The sequence below is a fragment of the Strix uralensis genome, chromosome Z, assembly GCF_047716275.1.
Source record: "Strix uralensis isolate ZFMK-TIS-50842 chromosome Z, bStrUra1, whole genome shotgun sequence".
Lineage (NCBI taxonomy): Eukaryota > Metazoa > Chordata > Aves > Strigiformes > Strigidae > Strix > Strix uralensis.
This window is the reverse complement of record NC_134012.1, coordinates 14,626,746-14,647,173: the sequence shown is the minus strand read 5'-3', so window position 1 is coordinate 14,647,173 and position 20,428 is coordinate 14,626,746. Positions and strand designations below refer to the sequence as shown.

The 20,428-nt window shown below is 36.7% G+C and overlaps 1 protein-coding gene across 3 annotated transcripts in view; it reads left to right on the top strand.

Annotated features, from left to right (window-relative positions):
• Positions 1 to 20,428, top strand: part of JMY (junction mediating and regulatory protein, p53 cofactor) — a 70,175-nt gene that overhangs the window by 13,504 nt on the left and 36,243 nt on the right. For all 3 annotated transcript variants that reach the window (XR_012627179.1, XM_074856697.1, XM_074856696.1), the window contains exon 2: positions 6,373 to 6,546. Coding sequence is in view for 2 of the 3 variants with exons in the window: in XM_074856697.1 (XP_074712798.1) it covers positions 6,373 to 6,546 (174 nt within the window). In the remaining variant the exon portion in view is untranslated. The remainder of the gene's footprint in view (positions 1 to 6,372; positions 6,547 to 20,428) is intronic.

Here is a 20,428-nt window from a genome sequence, read left to right as displayed (position 1 = left end):
ACCTTTTGTCCACTCAGTAGGTGGTTGATTGCTTTATGTACCAATTATAAACTGTGGTTTTCAAGTAAGTTCAATGTGGAATTCACTTGTTTGAATCTTCTTTTAATCTTAAGAGGTTAGACAGATGTAGTGCTAGTTCCAGCATGTCTCATGCTGGGCAGCATTACCTTATTTGTTTATGCTATCCCAACTCTGTATCCTTCTTTTGTATTCTCTTAGATGATTTCAGTGCCAACAGTAAAATACATCTTAGATCTGTATTGGAGAGTCAGGCTTCGGTCCCTTGCTGGGGCATTCACCTGCAACAATAATGCAAATGGTCTTTTTGTACTATGAAGGTGAGGATTGTTGATGGCAATGCAATCATGCAAACAGAAAGCTGAATGCCCTATCAAGGCTTGATGTTTTAAGCACAACAGGTGACAATTAAATACAGGACCATGCGTGTAAGAGAGACAAAAGCACTCTGCCTATAGTGCAGATTTTCATGTAGTTGAGACTCCTCTCATTACCAAGATGTGGGAGTGTGTTTGCTTTTAGCAAGATTTTTTTTTTTGGTCTGTTTAAAGATAACTTAAAAAGAGCGAGAATAGAAACATTAAGCACATTCCGGTATAAGAAATAAGTTCAGTTGCTAAAAATTTGCATGTACAAATTTTATGTACTCTGGAGCTTTACTTCTTTGGAACTCATTGTCTGGAGCTCATTGCAAACTATTGCAAGTGTATCAGTGGAAGGGTTTGGTATTTTACCCTTGGAACTGCTGTTCAATGGAAAGGATGGAATATCTAAAAACTACTCTATCTGTAGTACTGTACTTCTCTGAAAACAGCAATCCTTAGTTTTACCTGTGCAATTAAATATGCTCCTTCAATTAAAAATCTGTAGAATTCTTCCTGAAAATGGCAAGTAATACTGTCAGGCTTCAGAAAATGTAAATCCATAGGAAAATAGGGTATTCTGTAATTACTACTATTCCAAAAATACAAAGAAGCTCAGGAAGAGACTGAAAAATATCTTTATGGCCTGTTTTCACTAAAAATGTGTCGTATTGCAATGTTTCTATAAAACACACAAAATAAAATAGGAATAACGGAAAGTTTTGGGAGTAATAGCCAGGGAAATGTAAGACTTGCCTCTTCAGTGATTAAATCAAGCTTTGGATTACACTCACAACTGAGGTCAACCTACACATAATTATACTGTCTGCTGTAACACTTTTAAAGCTTTATGGACAAAATATTTTTTTACAAAATACTGAAGACAGAAATAATCTTTGTTATACAGTTCAAATATATGTGCTGTTAAATGGAAAAAAATGTGTTTCCTGCTTGTTAGGGTCTATCTGCATAATAGTTGCCTGAAATATATGGATTCATTTAGTTGTGAACAATGTAACATCTGTGAAACATGATTCTTAAAATAAATCCAGTATTCAATGGGTATAGCACTAGTCAGGCCTGTACAGGATGTTACTCTACCCTCCTCCACCCAATTCTTTAAATAGTATAATTAAAAAATTGTGAAAGTCAAAAATTTATACCAAGACTGTTGAAGTTAATGTCTGTGCTGAGAATTAATCACGAGTGGGGCATAAAATGTGCCACAAAAAATTTTCATGTATTTTATGTTAACAGCTTGAAAACTGCATGGTTTTAAGGTACCAGGTTGGTTTAGGCATTTGGCCAGCTTAACCAGTGTCTCCATCTTACTAAAAGGTTTTAGCTGAATTTTAATGTTTCTGATAGAGTGTATTGTATAGGCATTGCTTGTGTGGAAGTAGGAACATACACAGTTAAACTACCTGTGAGTCTGTGGAGTGCCTGGTTTGCTTTATGACATTATTAATTCAGTGGATTCTGTGCTAGACCCAGTGTTATTGTTATCTGATAGTCTGAATACTGTCTGGATGGCAGCCAGCTAAAAAAATGCTTCAGCTGACTTTGATCCAGGACAGGAGAGCTTCCACTGGACTGCTTTATAGAGCGAAGTGGGAGAGGTCCTCTATGCAGCCAGCTTAGCACCATCTGTCTTCCATATCAATGCCCCTTTAGGACTGGTGGCAATGAATCAGCCTGGACTCTTCGTCAGGCTTACAAGGCTCTGTCCAGAAGCAGAATCAAAGCTATCAGTCTTCTATTCATACCACACTGTATTGGTGAGGACTTGGTGATTGGTTCAAAAAAGTTCAGTTCAAAAAAGGTTCAAAAAAGTGATGAGTTCCAAAAAGTGCGAGAGAATAGTCTGACCCTTCTGTATTATTTTAAACTGTGTGCATAGAATCATAGAATCGTTTAGGTTGGAAAAGACCCTTAAGATCATCAAGTCCAACGTTTACCCAGCACTGCCAAGTGCACCACTAAACCATGTCCCTAAGCACCACATCTAAGCATATTTTAAATACCTCCAGGCATGGTGACTCAACCACTTTCCTGGTCAGCTCGTTCCAATGCGTGACAACCCTTTTGGTGAAAAAATTTTTCCTAATATCCAATCTGAACCTCCCCTGGCACAACTTGAGGGTGTTTCCTCTCATGCTATCACTTGTTACTTGGGAAAAGAAACTGACACCCACCTTGCTACAACCTCCTTTCATGTACCTTTCAGGTAGTTGTAGAGAGCAATAAGGTCTCCCCTGATCCTCCGTTTCTCCAGACTAAACAACCCCAGTTCCCTCAGCCGCTTCTCATAGGACTTGTTCTCTAGACTCCTCACAAGCTTCATTGCTCCTCTTTGGGTACGCTCCAGCATCTCAATGTCTTTCTTGTAGGGGGGGCTGAAAACTGAACACGGTATTCAAGGTGTGACCTCACCAGTGCTGAGGTGGTCACTTCCCTAGTCCTGCTGGCCACGCTATTTCTGATACAAGTCAGGATGCTATTGGCCTTCCTGGCCACCTGGGCACTTATCATAACTATAATTTCAAATGCATGTCATAATTTCTCTGTGGTTTTCTTTTTCAAAACTGGATATTTTCACACTTCTTTTAGTTTCTTCTTTCTCTCATGTAACTTTTAACTTAAGTGAAATCTGAGGCAGCAATTTTATGGTGTTGATCTGACAGGACAAAATAATTTCAATGTTCTTTTGTGCTGGTTTGCAACCTTTGTAGAAAAGATTAATGTTCAGATGTTTTTCACCAAAACACTGTCTGAATGACCCTGTAGAAGAACGTGTTGATGGATGGATGTAATGAGGCTGTATGTAACCAGTGCCGCAGGTTGGTAACATTCCAGCTTGTTTTGAGGAATATTCCTATTCAATAATTCTTTGGCCTTTGCACCAAACTGAATAAGGTGATACTCTCTGGTTTCCAAATCAGTTTTCATGTTTTGTTATGTTTTGTTATGGCAACCATAGTTAAAATGAAATTTCATCACCATTTTCATTCAGAAAGGTCTTCCATTAGGCACGGGAAATGAATTCTGTGTGCATCATTGCCTTAGGAAGGAAGAATGGTTGTTTACCTTGTGTTAATAATTGAAGAATATATATATTCAGTATGAATAAACTGCCCTCACTTGTATTTTCTTATTGGGGGTTTGGTATTTCTGAAGAAGTTGAGAATTAGGTTTAGGATTGGGGTAACCCCAGCAGCAGACCAAACAGAACTGGATGTGGACAAGACCTTGAAATGATGCCCATTTACTTATCCTCTGTATCCCAATATGTAATGATAATTCATTACTTTATCCATACCGTTTCCAGTGACGGATATGATTTCCACTGAAAAAACAGAAGTAAGTACTTGCTTATAGTATCCTTAAGATGTCTTTGTACTACACTGATGGCCATAACATTCAAATGGTCCTTCATTTCCTCGCACTTTCCTCCAACTTCTGCAAAGTGTTGACTGTCTTCCAGAATATCAGAACTATTAAATAGGCCTTAAGAATAGTCTGTAAAGGAAAAAAAGCCCTGCATTGTATTGTTCTGTTCTTGGCATGAGATTACTTAACATTCTCCTTTGAATGGTAATAAATATTCTCTGATTTTTGTAATTTTTTTGTTGCCCTTCGGAATTTGCATTCTAGTAGAATAGTAGTGTTTCATGATGAAACAAAGGTGTACATTTATTTAATGAGAAGATACTAATAGTCTCAGAACTAAAGAGAAATTAATATTATAGTGTGCTGTAGAGCTGCTGCTGATAATAGAGACCCTTCTTACAATGGGTGTCTTGAGAAGAAAGGTTTGGTTTTTCAGTACCTTGACAGAAGGATAATTACAGTTTTGGGATTGCAGGAGGGTTTTCTGATAGTATCAGGGAGAAGTAGGAGAAGGCTTAGTATGGCAACTCTCTTTTTAGGCACTAGAAAAAAGAAAGAGGAGCTGAGGAAGAAGGTGGCTTTATAGACTAGATGATTAAAACAGCTAGTGGGCTGGAATAATACATGAAATCTGTAGGGAGTTAGGGCTCAAACCCAAGAGCATCTGGGATGACTTCTGTCCCTATAAATGCAGTTTATGTTATGTCTGTTTAACCCCAGAAGTTCATAAAATGTCACGTTTTACAGACTGCAAGCTGCAAACCACTACCCAGTACTTTCAGTGAGAACTCAAATGCCACAGAATATTATGTGTGGCTGGAAGAGAGTAGAAGGGCGTAGCAAAGGACCTTGCAATAGGAACAGTTTCCTAGGTGAAATTGTTTAGGTAATGCAACAGATTGCCTCTTGCCGCTGAAGAATGTCACATCTGTTCTACACCATCTCTCCCAGTCCTTCTATCTCTGCTAAGCCTTGCTGAGGGAAAGCTCTTTTTGGCTTGTCATCTGACCATTTTTTTTAATGCTGAACATGTAAATAAAGCTACTGTGAGCCTCTCTGCATTCTGCCCTGCATCCTCTCTCTATCTTGGCCAATCTTTAGTACTTCAAAGGAAGCCCAGGTGGGGTTATGGGGATCTTCAGAAGCTTCACATTTACATGGGGATCTTCACAGAAGCTTCAGAAACTTCACATTATGAAGGAAGAGAAAATTTTTCTTGTCAGGTCAGGTAACTGAAACACAGCATAGTAGACAGTATGGTCATCAAGACTTTTCTTGACTGTCCTAGGATATACATGAATCAGACACGAAAGGGCTGTTGACCAAAAAGCTTCAATTTCTAATCTGCAGTTCCCTCTATTTTGTCTTCCAGTTACAATACTTGATGCAGTTGAGTATACTGAGAATATTTCATGCAGGTTTGGCATCCAATTTGAATGAACAGATAGAAGATACAATGTGCTTATTCCATAGTGTTCCTAATCCCTGTTAACTTTATTTAAACTTTGACTGTGAATATATGCTTTTGAGGTGATAGTATAAAGGACAAGCGACTTTGACTTTGAAAGCTATATGAGAGGGGAATTAATTTCAGATAATCTTGTCTTTGTAAATACATCAAGTACTCCACATGTCTGAATGAGATTAGTTTTTGTTAAACAGTTGAATTTTTTTCAGAAATGGTAAAAGCTTTCCAGCACCATGTGAGGTCTGCCCAGGCAAATGCCCAAAATAGATGCAAAACAAGTGTATAAATTAAAAACATACATTGTAGCAAATTGTTAGAAAAGATGAATTTTTGGCTTCATAAGAACTAAAAGAAGGAATGGACAGACTTTGATGTTGTGTTTTCTTATATGAATTAAAACATAAATTATTTTACTCTTAAGTATTTTTTTTAAAGCTTATAACACTTAGATATTTTTATTTTTTAAGAAAAATCTAATGGAACCTTTGTGCATTTGAATTTCATGCTTAAACTATTTAGGCTAAAATCATAAACTGGAAGGCAAAATTACCAGAAATGCAGATCACTGCTTTGTTTCATATAGATTCTTCTCTGTGTCTGGAGCTGCACTGATACAACGGGGCTATGTTGGTTTAAAGTACAGACAGGCCAAAAAACCCCCAAACCCAAACACCAAAAAACCTAGAAAGAACAAAATGTGACTTCTCCTCTTTTGTCTTCTTTCCTATCACTCCTTCCCCCATTCCACCCCAGCCCCTGACACCTGAAAGTGGGAAATGTGTGAAGTAGCATGTCTATTACTACATTATAGATTGTTGTACTAGGTTGGTTTTTGTGCTGTCTTTGTGCTCATATTCATTGCCTTCCATAGATTTTTGGAAAGAAAAAATCAGTAAGAGTGCTGCACATTTTGAGTTAAGGTTGTCAGAGACATGCTCATACTTGATTGGCTAAATTCAAGATTTAGGTGGGGATTAAGATTTTTTTGTTTTGTTTTGTTTGATCGTCTGAGTGATGATTTTGTGGCAGAGGAAAGGTAACACAAGAGGATGGGCTAAAAAGTGTTTTTTAAATGACTATCGCTTTTATCAGGAATGTTTGAATACATTCACTAAAATTCTACTCCTTCTGCAGCTTCTGGAAAAACATAAGAACACTGAAAGCATGGTAGAACTGCTTGAACTGTATCAAATGGAAGATGAAGCCTACAGCAGTCTTGCAGAAGCTACTACAGAGCTCTACCAGTACTTACTGCAGCCATTCCGAGATATGAGGGAACTTGCGATGCTTAGAAGACAGCAGATAAAGGTATGGTAAAGGTAACTGCACTTTTCATTAATGGGGAAATCATGCTTTTTAGTTACTACTTACTACTTCTATTATGCAGTATATGCAGTGATGGTTTCTCCACTAGATGTTCACCCTATTTTTCTGGTTTCTCCACTCAGAGGAGTGCTTTTGAAGACTCAGAACATCTCTGACATGTGTAGCTAACCATCACCTGTTTATCCTACTTTGTTTGACTGTTCAAATTCATTGCTGTGTTTAGTAAGTCAAACTTACAATTTTGTGATAACTGGGAATACCGACTAATATATAAAACAGATATATGTATGGTATCTATACTACTGTTAATACTTTTAAAATTACACAGGAGGTTACTTTTCATCTTAGTTTTGAGATAATCTGATAAACCATGAGAAGTCAGTAGCTTTTCATCAAATGTTGTGAAACACTTAAACATTGAAGTATATTAGAAGTATATAAATTATTGTAACACTTTAACAGTATATTTTCCTAAGAGTTAAAAAAGTATAGCCAGCTGAGGAATACTACATTTTGGTAAAACTGTTTTATAATGTGTATATTTGTTTTATTTAAAAATAATTCTAATTTTAAATACTAAATCAAAAATAACAAATGTAATCTTTATTGCATCTCAAAAGTACTTTTGATACAATCATTAATTCCTGTGCAGATTATTAAGGCTATAGCCTTCTGATTCTTCTAATATATGTGTTATAACATAGAAGTTAAAATGGGTTTGTTTCATTTAATCTGTATTGGAAATGTCAATTTATCCCAGTTTGGCACGTTGTTCAATTAGCCAACATTGTTTTTACTGGTTTCAATTTAAGAATATAGTATTTTTCTCTGATTTTGAGTATAGAATGAGGGAGGGAGGCAAGAGGATTTAACAATTCCAAAACTAGTTTTATTTTTGAACTATTTTAAACTATGTCCATAAAGTAATTTTTCAGAAAGTTCATCGATCTGAAACTAACTTGGTGAAATAATGTGATGATATTTGAGCTAAAAGTGCTTTTGTTTTCCCCGAGTGATAAAATGTTGCTGCATAGAGAATTGGGGTGAGTATTTTTTTCAGATGTATTATGGTTGAAGATTATAAACACCACATTTATTAAAAAACCTTCTTCAAAGCGTGATGAAATAGTTCATATTTTATTTGAATTTTTATCAGAGGAAAATATGATTTTGTGCTTTTGTCAAATGAGAAAAGGTAAATACATTGAATAGGAAATACGAATTCAGAGTTGTGTTTTGGTTTTTGCTGTTTTAAATCTCCATGACCTCTTGAATATACCTCCTTTTCTGAGGAATTCCTGAAAGAATAACCTTGGTAAATTTCAGAGACATGTTCTGTGCTTGATTATTTCAGTCGTACATAGTTGCATCTAATGTACATTAGGTTCTCTTCCTGACTCGGCAATTTTTGAGTTATAAAACGTCATCTGTATTATGTGGTAGTGAAGATGCCATCTCTTGTTTTTCATTTCACTGAGAGAAAGCAGTACTTGTATCTATGATGACTATGTATTATGCTGGGTAGCTAGAGTAGAAGAATTGCTTCATAAATAGAACTTGTGTGTGAAATGGTTTGTGTTAACTTGTATATGTTTTTCTGGCAGGATTAATAATGGAACAAAGATCCTTAGGTTTCAATAAATCCTTATGGCTGGGATTAGCTCTGTTTTCATGCATAACAGAAGTATTTCTGATGCTTACTACCTCAGTGAAATCGGAGCTGTGAATATATAATACTGTTCACATATAAAGAGTGATGACGACAAGGATATAAGTTTGAATGTAGGGTGTGCTGGTTTTGGGTGGGATAGGATTAATTTTCTTCATAGTAGCTAGTATGTTGCTATGTTTTTTGATTTGTGCTGAAAACAGTGTTGATAATATAGGGATGTTTCAGTTATTGCTGAGCAGTGCTTACACAGAGGCAAAGCCTTTTCTGCCTCTCAGTGAGTAGGCTGGGGATGCACCAGAAGTTGAGAGGGGACACAGCCATCACAGCTGACCCCAACTGACCAAGGGATATTCCATACCATACGGCATCATGCTCAGCAGATAAAGCTGAGGAAGAAAAATGAAGGGGGATGTTCGGAGTGATGGAATTTTGTCTTCCCAAGTAACCGTTAGGTGTGATGGAGCCCTGCTTTCCTGGAGATGCCTGAACACCTGCCTGCCAGTGGGATGCGGTGAATGAATTCCTTGTTTTGTTTTGCTTGCTCGTGTGGCCTTTGCTTTACTGATTAAACTGTCTTTTATCTCAACTCATGAGTTTTCTCACTTTTACCCTTCTAATTTTCTCTCCCATCCCACCAGGGGGGAGTGAGCAAGCAGCTGGGTGGGGCTTAGGTGCCAGCTGAGGTTAAACCTGGACATAGTGCAGGGTAAGGAAGGAAGAACCTGCAGAATGTGTTAATAAAATGAAAAAATAAGTTACAAAGATATTTAAGCTTGAAAACAAATATTAGTATTTAGTCAAGACTGTATATACCTTTTGTAATTATTTAGTATTTTCTCTGTTAGCTATCTTTTTGGTTTGTGGGGAAGTTGTTTTAGTTTGGTTTTTAAGAATTTGTGTTTTTTAATAAGTATTTTAATCAGTTTCATTTTGTCAGTTTTCAGAATGAGTTTAGGAGGAGATAAATTGCTTTGCATATAGACTTTGAGAAGAGTGATTTGTGTCTTTTCCTTTTAGATCAAGACATACAAATTGGAAGATGTATCATCTGGGTGTTAAATTTCTGCTGTTGCTCTGACACTTTTCACAAGAGGCAAGCATACTGGAGGGAAGGGAGAAACAAGAAATTTTGTCTGCTCAGCAGAGGCTTATTAGAGTAGGACAGCTGCATTTTCTGCAAATTACTTCTTTGGAAAAAAAAAAAACAAACAACCCAGAAGGAAAGTTCATAGCAAAGCGAAAACATTTAGAAGCTTGAAAATGCAGATTACTGTTGTCCATGATATATGGGATAGATGTATTTTCTTTTTTCTTTCTTTTTTTTTATATTTTAATTATATGCTAGTTTTTCAGGTGTATTTTGCCTCATTTAGTGTGAAGGATGGATTATTTAGTATGGGTGAAGAGTCAAAGCTGTATCATGAAGCACTTAAATATTGCTGAATTTGGAAAACAATGAAAAAGGTCGAAGATTATAGAAGGAGATAAGGATAGCTTGTTATGAAATGAAATGTCACTCTGGAAAACTGACTTCTGCCCAAATTTCTACTTAATTATGGACCAGTTATCTGACCCTAGAACAATGCATTCAGTGGTGATGTTTCTCATTTTTTGGGCTCCTAGTTTCAGAAACTTCATTTTGTTTGTGTAAATGTTTAATATTTGTAAGTGCTGCTCAAATACATGGGGACCTCCCTCTGCATGCAGAGTGCTTACCAGATACCATGAATTCTTGAAAAAATTGGACACTGCAAGCACAGCAGTGTTTGGAACTTACATATAGCTATATATCTCTATGTATCTATGTATCTATATTTATATCATATAGGGATAATCTTGCTTGCCCCAGGACCTTTATGGGGGACACATAAATAAAAACCAATTTGAATGATATGAATGGTATTATCAAATTGAGAAATGGTTATCAAAGAAGTCTGTACTCATTTTAAGATTAAAATATAAGATATACTTACTAGACATATTCTGTGTGTCTAGTATGAATATATTTTGTAACGTAAATGTGAAGTTGTGTTTATAAGCCAGCCAAACAGTCAGAACTATAATTATACTCACTGAATGCTGGAGAAGGTACAATAAAGGAATTGAAAACAGTATTAGAATTTATCTACACATAAAAGCTGTGCTGAGTATGTATAGGCAGTTAAACTTTTATTATTTCTGGACTGTTGCTGATTTAGATGTAATAATTTGTGAAGACATTCAGTCAGTGAGTTTTAGCATGTTAATTTCACTGTTTGGGTTATTGGTCCATTTCTTCTGATTTCAGACTCTGGGAAATAATGTAGGCATCAGGCAAGTGAAGCTTGATACTTGAAGTGCTAAGGCTTGGACAGCAGGCCCAAGCCAGAGTTGACCTATAGATGAATCCTGTGTATTTTATAACTGATAACCATTGTGCTAGTAGGTATTGTACTAGGTTATAACAAACCACCTATACTGATGTAAAAAGTCCTAAAGCACTGAAATACTGAAGCCTGAACAACAGGCCCCAAGTCGAAGCTGCTAACTTAGTATGTTATCATTAACAAAGTATGTAAGCTCACTAGTGAAAGATGCAGCTTAGAATATAATCAGTAGTGAGGACGAAATGCTGAGAGAATGTATCCAACTTCCTGTTTGGCCTTGTTCAAGGCTGAGAACCCACATATTTGGCCTTGTTAGAAACTCCCTTGGTCTCCCCCCACCGAGCCCTGGCCAGGCTTTGGGTGGAATCCAACAGGAGAATGAAACCAGAAATTTTCCACTCAAAACAAAGGTGCCAGCTATTCTGGCTTGCCGATCTCTAGTATATAAGTCTGGACCCGCTCACAGCGACTTTGGAAGCCTCACCTATGGGTGGACACACCACACAGGATTTCCCACTTGCCGGGACTGGCTCTCCAAATCCTCACTGTAACCGGGGCTGCCCAGTGACTGCAGATCTGGATGATGGTAACATATGCAAGTGGTGAGGTATCTTTCTTAATTGCTATTCTCTCTCTCATGTAGTAATGATTTGATGCATTACTCTGTATTTTCCTATTTGTTGCTTTAGGTGCATTATTCTGCCTTTTTTTACTGCGTGTTTTCTGTATTACTCTGTTACATTATTTGGTTATCACTAGTAAAATACGCCTACTCTTTTCACTCTGGTGTCCAAGTTTAATTGGTATTCTTAATCAGCAAAACAATACTCAAATGCTATTATATGTTTTGGGCTCTTTATATATTTTTCCAAAAATCTGGAAGACAAGTATGACTTAAAATCACAGGGCAAACAATAATTATAGATTATCTAACATTAATTTTGAATTCTAAATGGATTTTAAGATGCTCTTTTTGCTAGAAAACAGACTTCTGAGGAACTAAAAAAATCTGTAATATTTTTCGTCCTAAAAATGTTTCACATACCCACAAATTTTTCATTTATCAAAATGGGTCATTTTCCTGTGAAAAATTTAGCAAAATTTTTGTATGTTAACAATACATATTACCACAGAAGAAAAGTGGGAAGTTGTAGGCATCAGTAGCTGGAAACCTGAAGGTGAAACACTTCCGAAATTTGGAAGAAGTAGAATAGATGCCTGTGCTCCGGTGCTTTTGATTTCAGATCGTTAAATCTTAATTTTGTCAGATCCTCCACTTATAGTAAAGTCTTCTTCTGATGTATCGAGGGGAGGGACCAGTTAGTGATTGATACTTGGCTGTAGAACTTACTGACAGGTTAATATGATCAAGCTTTAAGCCCTTTAAGACTAAGATATGAAGTGTTCTTTGATACAGGATACAAAATATAGTTATTTAAAAAAGAAAAAAAAAATCTTTCAGAAGAAAAACTTCATGGGCAAAACCCCAAAACCTTTTAGTTGTGTTCACCAGCCTTCATAGAGAGGAAGAAACTACCTTGCTACTTTTGAATTTTTATGGTCTTGTAATTGTAGATAGTATTTCACAGTCATGTTGAGTAGGCACTGTGTTTGATCAAACCCCCAGGTGAAATCAGTGAGAGGCTTTCTTTTATCATGCTTTTTTTCTTTTTTATTGTGCTTAGTATTAGACTAAAGATAAAATGTAAGAAAAATTGTTTCTTAACCTACATGTAGATGCCAGCAAAACTTTGACACAAGCATTCTTGAAGGTCTGAGTTGGACTGGATTTGCTTAACTGAGAACTGATAATATCTTGAAACAGGTGAGAGACTACAATCATTATTACTTCTCAGTCAATCTCCAGGAAGTGAGAACATTAAAATGTTATTATGTATTAAATATATTTAAAAGCACTCTTAGCTTCATTGCATACATACTCATTATTTTAGCTGACATGTTAATTCACTTGAATGTAAGGGGTTTTTAAGGATTTTAAATACACTAATGTTGAGGTTGAGCACTAGAAATAGATTAGAGCAGTTTATAGTTTGATAATTCATCAAATTAATTTTTTTAAAATTGTAGAACGCTTTATTAGTCTTGTGCTTGCCTTTCAAACTCCTTTAAGCAGATACTGGTACAGTTGAAAATACAACTCTGGCTCAACTCTGTGCAGATTTATTTGTTGGTTTAATACTTGGTGGTGAATTGCAGTAGTGACCCTTATAACTAATTTGATTTGTTTTAAATGAAATACTTAGAAATAAATTATGTTGCATTGAACATTTATACTTCTGGTTAAAAAAAATATTTCACAAAGTATGAAACAAGTTCAAAGGAGAAGATAAATTTAGTGATGAGAATAGCTAGTAAAATATAATTACTTAATACTTAACGAGAATACTTTTTAAAAAGTCTCAAAATCAACTTAAGATGTTTTGGGGAAGGGAGTGGATGTCAGTTCTTCATACTCTTAATTTGTAGTGTTGCTCCCATACATCAAATGGATGAGTTGTGTATTACTAACAACATGTTTTTATCATTTACTCTTGAATGACTGATGTCTTAGTGAGGTGGTTTTTGAACATTTTTTATTTTTTTTTTAAGCCTCATACAATATTTTTGAGTGCATGGTGGTCTTGAAGTGAAAAGCATGAAAACAGCTACACAAGGCACATTGGAGGACACTAAAGCAAGAGATTAAAATGTATAGATTACTTGCATGGCAATCGGCTCAATTTCATTCCTCTCACTTTTAAGAATCACACCCTCCAGTAGATATAGACTAAGGACTTGCTGACAACAAGGTGATGAAAAACATCTGGTAAAAAATCCTAAGGCAGTACTCAGTGGAGAGACTGTAATGCTTCAAAGAATTCTTAATTCTTTTTTTTCCTGTATCTGTAGTGGAAGATGTGTCCTCACATCCTCAGAAATCATAGTTAAATAAACTTGGCTTTTGAAAAACCTGTAGAGTAGGGAAGAAATGGTAATTAAGTTTATGCAGAATGGCTGGATTTGCAAATTAAGGTCAAACTCTGTTGAAAAGATTGCTTTCTTGTTTGAGAAACTGGTGTAATATGCTGAATTATGCTGTGATAGTCTTTATAGTCTCAAAATCTGTTTCAGAAGGGTTGTATGCCAGTCTCTGATTACATTCTGAACTATAAATCCTCTAGACTATTGTATGAACTCATAGCAAAATATTTTGCTGATTTAAAATTAGGGTTTTATGGACTTTCTGAAGAAAGTAATGCTCTAAACAGGCGATCTGATAGAAGGCAGGCTGATAGTCTGAATCAGTGAGGAAACTGAACTCTGGTATGAGGTTGCTGACTGCAAAACTCTTGCATGTATCTGATCACTTAAATCTGCCTGTCTGCAAAGTGAATGGAGTACAAAACTGCTCTTGATGTTCAACTGTAAAACTGGTTAATAAGACTGATTGTGTTGAATACCAAAAGGTTTCGGTTGTTTTCTGGTTTTTTATGTTTTTTTTAAAGTTTCTTTGCAAAAGGCTGGGCTGGATAATAAAATGGTAGGTGAAATTGTCAATAAAAAGTAACATGTGTGTGGAAAGGTGATGACAACCTCCAGAAGTATGCATGCACATTTGTATGCACTATTACTCCTGAGGAAAAAGGTATGAGAATTATCTTGTGCAGTTCTCTGAAAATAGCTTTCCATTCAGCATTTTGAAAGAGGAAAGAAAGGTTTTGAATTGTAAGGGGGGAAAAAAAAACCCCACAACATCACATCTTTGTATATATCCCTCGTATACTTGCATCTTGAATGCTGCAGTTTCAGTTTCTCCCTCTCAAAAACATACTGTAGGATCAGAATAGTTACAGGATGGCAGTGAGAATAGTAAGGGTATTTCCCTGCAAACAGCTTCACTGCAAGGACAGAGTAAATAAATCAGATTGCCTTAGTTTGGAAAGCACGAGATTCATGTAAGATATGGAAGAAATCTATAAATCATGAATGATAAGGGAAATAAAATATTGAATGAATTTTTTTCAGTCTTTCTCATAGGAAAAAAATTAGGGGCCCCCCCAATGAACTCATGGTGCTTTAAAACAGCCTGCAAATAAAGGAAGAACACTTAAACCCTTATTAAACATGTCTTACATGCTCTGTGGCAGTAATTTCCACAGTTTAGCTATGGACACTTAAGTATATATGTGTTCCAGAAAGAGACACATCAGTGGCTGTTAACAAATGATTCAGATTAGCCATCAGCTCAGGAAACCACTTAGTAACAGAAGTTGGGAGTTATCAATATATCCATACCTCAAGTCTTGGAAGCAAGGGCCAGGACAGCTGTAGATCTGACCAAAGATTAGGGTACAGAGGGAAATGGTGCGGAAAGATGCAGAATCAGTGTCCATTCAAAAAACACATCTTGCTGAAACTCTGAAAGGATGTTAAGCATGCGGAAAATACTAAATTGTGTGTGCCTGCAAGGATTAGAGTGAAGGAGAGTGAAATCTGGAGATGTATTTTTTTCTTTTGCAGTGTTGGAGATAGGGAAGGAGAAAGAAAGAAGAGACTCTGTAATGTTATGCAGGCAGTGGAGGGCAAGGAAAGGGGCTTAAGGTCTTCAAAGACAGAAGAACGATCATAAGAGTGTAAATTTTGCAAGTCCATGTTTACCTAAATCTGTAAATAGCTTGAAATCTAGTACTTCTTTTCAGTAGTGCTCTGAAAAAACAATTTTTGAAAGCTTTCATGATATTTGCTGACTTTATACTGGATTTTGTAGGGCTTTATTTGCAGTTGTTACGGTTACTTTCAGTATACCTGTTCATGGGTATTACGTGTTTAATCTGATTTCTTCTTATCTAATACTTGTGTCATTATTTTTTTTTCAGTATATAAAAATTATCAACCATTTTTGATGAATTCTTGATGGACGTGCTTAACATTGTGTCTATTGTATATATTGAGGTTTTTTTAAGTGAAGATTTAAAAATCCATCCAATCCTTTTCATCCACAAACAGAATCTAGAACGTCTGGAAACACTCAAGCCCACTTGCTTTAATACTTGAGCTCACTTGCTTAGACAAAGTTTTCAGATAACTAGTAGAATATATCTTATTAAAAATATATTTCCTTTTAAAAAAATAAAGCTTTCTTTTCAAGGTGAACTTTTTTTTTAGCATGGAGCTCAGTCAATGGAGCTGAAATGTAAATAAAGGTTTTGTGATATATACATGAATAAATAAGGAGGGCGTAACACAGGGTGCACAATTCGGCCTTAAATCTGTCAGTTACCAAAATAAAATACTTTTAACTTAGTGATTTTAATACTCCTTTATATACACTTTTATGTGTCTAGGGAAAAAAAACCATTTGAAAAATCCCAGTCATTCCTCTTACTCTTGACATAACCTTAATCTTCCATGATTTTTCTCTTCCGAATACTTCTTAATATTTTAGCATTCTCCATAATTCAAGGAAAAAACATTCACCACTGCCTTTTGTAGTACAATGACATTATTGTTCAGTTTTCTTTATGTATGTCCTAACATCTTGTTTGCTTTTTAGTTTGTTACTTCCTTTACAGTCTTTATCTTTATTGAATTGTGTATGTCATTCTCCTATATCTTGATTAAGATAATCAAGATCCCTGTAGTTTGTATTGTTAGTCCCAGGCTCCAGATATTTTTAGGAATCTAGACCATCTAATCCAAGTTAGTTTGCATGTATTAACATTAAATTCCACATCAGTATTCCTTAGGATAAAACTAGTAAAACTGTAAAGCCCTTTTTAGAGCTGAGTGCTTTCACTTAATATAGTTGGGGCTGTACATACAGAATTATAACATATTTTGGGAAATAGTGCTGGGTTTGTGTTACCAGCTGGGAGCATAGCTGAATTAAAACCTGTAAGACTAACTTTGCAAGTCCCTGAATGGATAATGAAGCTGCAGTGCATGCTTTCTGGCTACTATATCCAGCAGGCTGTGGTTGGAATTGGTTGTCTGGCCTCCTGGAATGTGTTGAAGGAACATAGCTGAGTATCTGAGCTGAAACACTCCTTTATGTATGAAGCTGTTTCCTTTTTTGTATATTGCCTCTGTAGTGTTCCCTCAATTTTTTTCATTCTTATAACTAACTGCTTTTGTTACATCTTGTGTTTTTCTACTTTTCTGCCTATTACAAGTCCACCTAGGAGAAGGGATAACAAAGGGAGCTGTAGAGATATGATAGATCCCTGCCTAAGCTTTAATGTGACGTGGCAGTCTGTTTCTGTCAGTCTTGTCCCAGCTGTCTTCAGAAAGAACCTGGAAAGTATTAAAGACCCTTGAGGACTATTTCTTTATTTAGGAGATGTATACTGTATAAAACTTAACAAAATCCTGTAGTCGCAGGCCTGTTTTTCATACCTTCTCACAATAAACTTAGTTTACTCTCTTTAAAACTCAACAACAATCTGTGAACTTTTCCAGAGAAGAATGTTACGGCTAGAGGAGTCTTGCCTTTGTGATTCATTCTCACTTGCTCACAGGCTAGATTATGGACCTCCTTTCAGTTTGTTTCCTCTGAAGAACTAATTTGTTTTCCTTCAGAAACATAATCCATACGGTGTAGAAATGTGTTCTTTTATGTTCTGTTACTCTGAAGCAATAGCTGATGAAAATAGATGTTTACACGATGTGTTGAAGTTAATGGCTTCTGCTGTTTGTTCCTCTTGTGTGCTTTCCAACAACCACTTTTGTGAAAACTGTCATAATTTTCTTAGTTTCAAAGCATTATCTGAGGCAAAGCTTGCAAAACATGAAAGTCTTCAAAAGTGAGCTTCATCATCGGGGGGGGGGGGAAATTAAAATCTTAGCCAATTTTACCACGATTCTTGGATTCTTCTCAAAGAGAATATAGAGGTTTATTAGGAAGAATAGCTGGAATTATTTTTTTTTTTTTTTGAAAAAGTCATTACTAGAAGAGAAACTGTAGATTTGGCTATGTGATTTGGTTGTGAGATGAGAGGTTTTTCTGTTAGACCTTACTTTCTCAAGAACTTTGAGTCCAAATGAGGAACTTCCAGACCAAAAAGTGAGTTTGAGAAAATGTTAGGGAACTGAAAAGCCTTTTAGGTTAGAAAAAACTAACCTAAAACTTTGACTAAAGTTTTACTGAATCAAAAATAGGTACATATGCTTAAAAGAAGAGTCAGTTAGATGACAGCACTTAGTTTTTCGTTCCTCACTCTGTCCATTTCAATTCTTTGGTGCCTTCTCTTAGTCGTATCTAGCATGGACAATAGTAATATAAAAAATGTGTTTCTATTTAGTCTCTATAATGACCTGTGCTCTTTTATGGACTATAAAAAGAAAAGATGTTGACATCATAAAGGTGTGCAGTGAGCAAAATGAAGCATAAACATGTTATGTACGCATTGCAAACAGTAATGGAATGCAGAAAGCATGTAAGGCCTTCCTTTAATACCATAATGAGAGTTATTGTCTTACATCAAGGTGATTAATTATTGAAGAGGATATAGAAAGCAACCTTCAAAACTCATCAGCCTGTTCATGTTACTGTTTAATGGTCCACATGTGTTTCCCTTTTTCTTTCTAATTTTTTAGTAGGATAAACAAAGGATGGTCACTTCCACCATGAAGGTGTTGTAGGTGGGGAGGAAAGCTGCTGTCTGTTCTTCATAAGCTGCAGCCTCCAGAGGCAGATTCCCTGTCTTTCTTCCACAACTTTTCTCCCTATTACAGCTATTATGAACGACAGTAATTATCTTTGGAAAAGTTGCTAGCAGTATTTTCTTTTACACTGGTATTTTATTTTAAAAAACTCTTTGTTACATTTCTTGATGGAGAAATTGAATCAGGTAGAATGCACTGGCTGGATGGGAAGAGATTGCTTTTCTCACGGGGAGCACTGGAGCATGTTCAGGTCAATGGAGAGGCTCTCAGAGGCCACAGGGATGTGTATGTCAGGTGAGACCAGAAAACTAAGCTTCAGCAGGAGCACTGCAAGCCTGCTAGGAGAAGCAGGAAGCAGCAGACAGCTAGACCCCAGAGACAGCAACTTCCAAGAACCAAAGGGGAGTCTTAAAGTGTGCTGCCACCCAGAAAGTCATTGATCTAATAGAAACAAAGCTGGGAAGCAAGGACCTGTCTTCAAGGACACAGTGCAGACTGTGTTCATTGAATACCTTTCTGAAGTCTCCTTCTGACAAGTCTGCTTTTCCCAAAATTACATCCGCTCATGAAGTATTAAAGTGACTAGAATGCTTTCCTTCCCCTTTGCATGAGAATATCTCTGGCTGCTCTAGGTAAAAGAGTACCTGTGTTTGTAATACGCACTGCTAAGCTCCTGGCTTGCTGATAGACAGTTAACTTGCCTGAATTTTTCTTGGCTCATTTGACTCCTACTGCCCCATGAATGGTCTGAGATGCCTTCTGCTGGCAGCAGGTTGCCGTGTGTGTTATCCTGAACTTAACTAGACTCTCCAAAGAGTAACGAAGATCTCTGGCTGAGGACTGTTACTCCAGGAGCATGGATCTTCTGAGCATTTGCAGCTCTTGTGTATTCTTGAAATTTCTCATTCTGAATTTGTCACCTTGAACCTCAGTTGCTTCTGGCTGACATAGCTTGGAACAAACAGTGTACTCTGATCCAGCAGTTTTGGATGTGAATAGAGCAAGCTTTTCAGTTTAAGGTTCATCCTCAGCTCCTAGCTAGCCCCCTGTTTTACAGAGGCAGCTGGAGTTTTTCACCTGTCAAAAACTGTTCTCCACGGGCACCTAGATTCCATCTTCAACTGTTGAATAGACATTCCCTTTGAAACAATGAGAATGTCCTCCCTTAGTTGGCACCTAAGCCCCACCCAGCTGCTTGCTCACTCCCCCCTGGTGGGATGGGAGAGAAAATTAGAAGGGTAAAAGTGAGAAAACTCATGAGTTGAGATAAAAGACAGTTTAATCAGTAAAGCAAAGGCCACACGAGCAAGCAAAACAAAACAAGGAATTCATTCACCGCATCCCACTGGCAGGCAGGTGTTCAGGCATCTCCAGGAAAGCAGGGCTCCATCACACCTAACGGTTACTTGGGAAGACAAAACACCATCACTCCGAACATCCCCCTTCATTTTTCTTCCTCAGCTTTATCTGCTGAGCATGATGCCGTATGGTATGGAATATCCCTTGGTCAGTTGGGGTCAGCTGTGATGGCTGTGTCCCCTCTCAACTTCTGGTGCATCCCCAGCCTACTCACTGAGAGGCAGAAAAGGCTTTGCCTCTGTGTAAACACTGTTTTCAGCACAAATCAAAAAACATAGCAACATACTAGCTACTATGAAGAAAACTAATCCTATCCCAGCCAAAATTGCCTGATTCCTCCTCCATCATTTCATAGCTTCAGAAATGTAACATTGTGTGTCCCTTATCCAGGTTGCAGAATGCAAAGTCCAAACATGAACATTAGCTGTACCTTGGTGTTTTGATTGTACTACAAGACACTTCAAGAAGAATCTTCATCTATTCATGTTCATGCTCAATAATTCTAAGAGTTCGACTGTCTTGCCAGATAACAAGCTGTGTAGGTTTAGGCTATAAGACTGCTGAGCATCAGGGCAGATCAGCTCAAGCAGCATTAGGGAAATGCTTCTGTCCTGTGTATCTTTCAGGGACTCCTTTCAGACTTTCATTAAGCATGCCACTGTTGCTGCAGGCTTAAGGCATGATGTTGGTCTATTCTTGTTTATGCAACTACTTGGGCACCTCCTTCCAGACCATAGTAATTTGTGGAGTGTGTTGGTTGGTGTCTTTTAACTATGAATGTATATATGAACGGATGCATAAA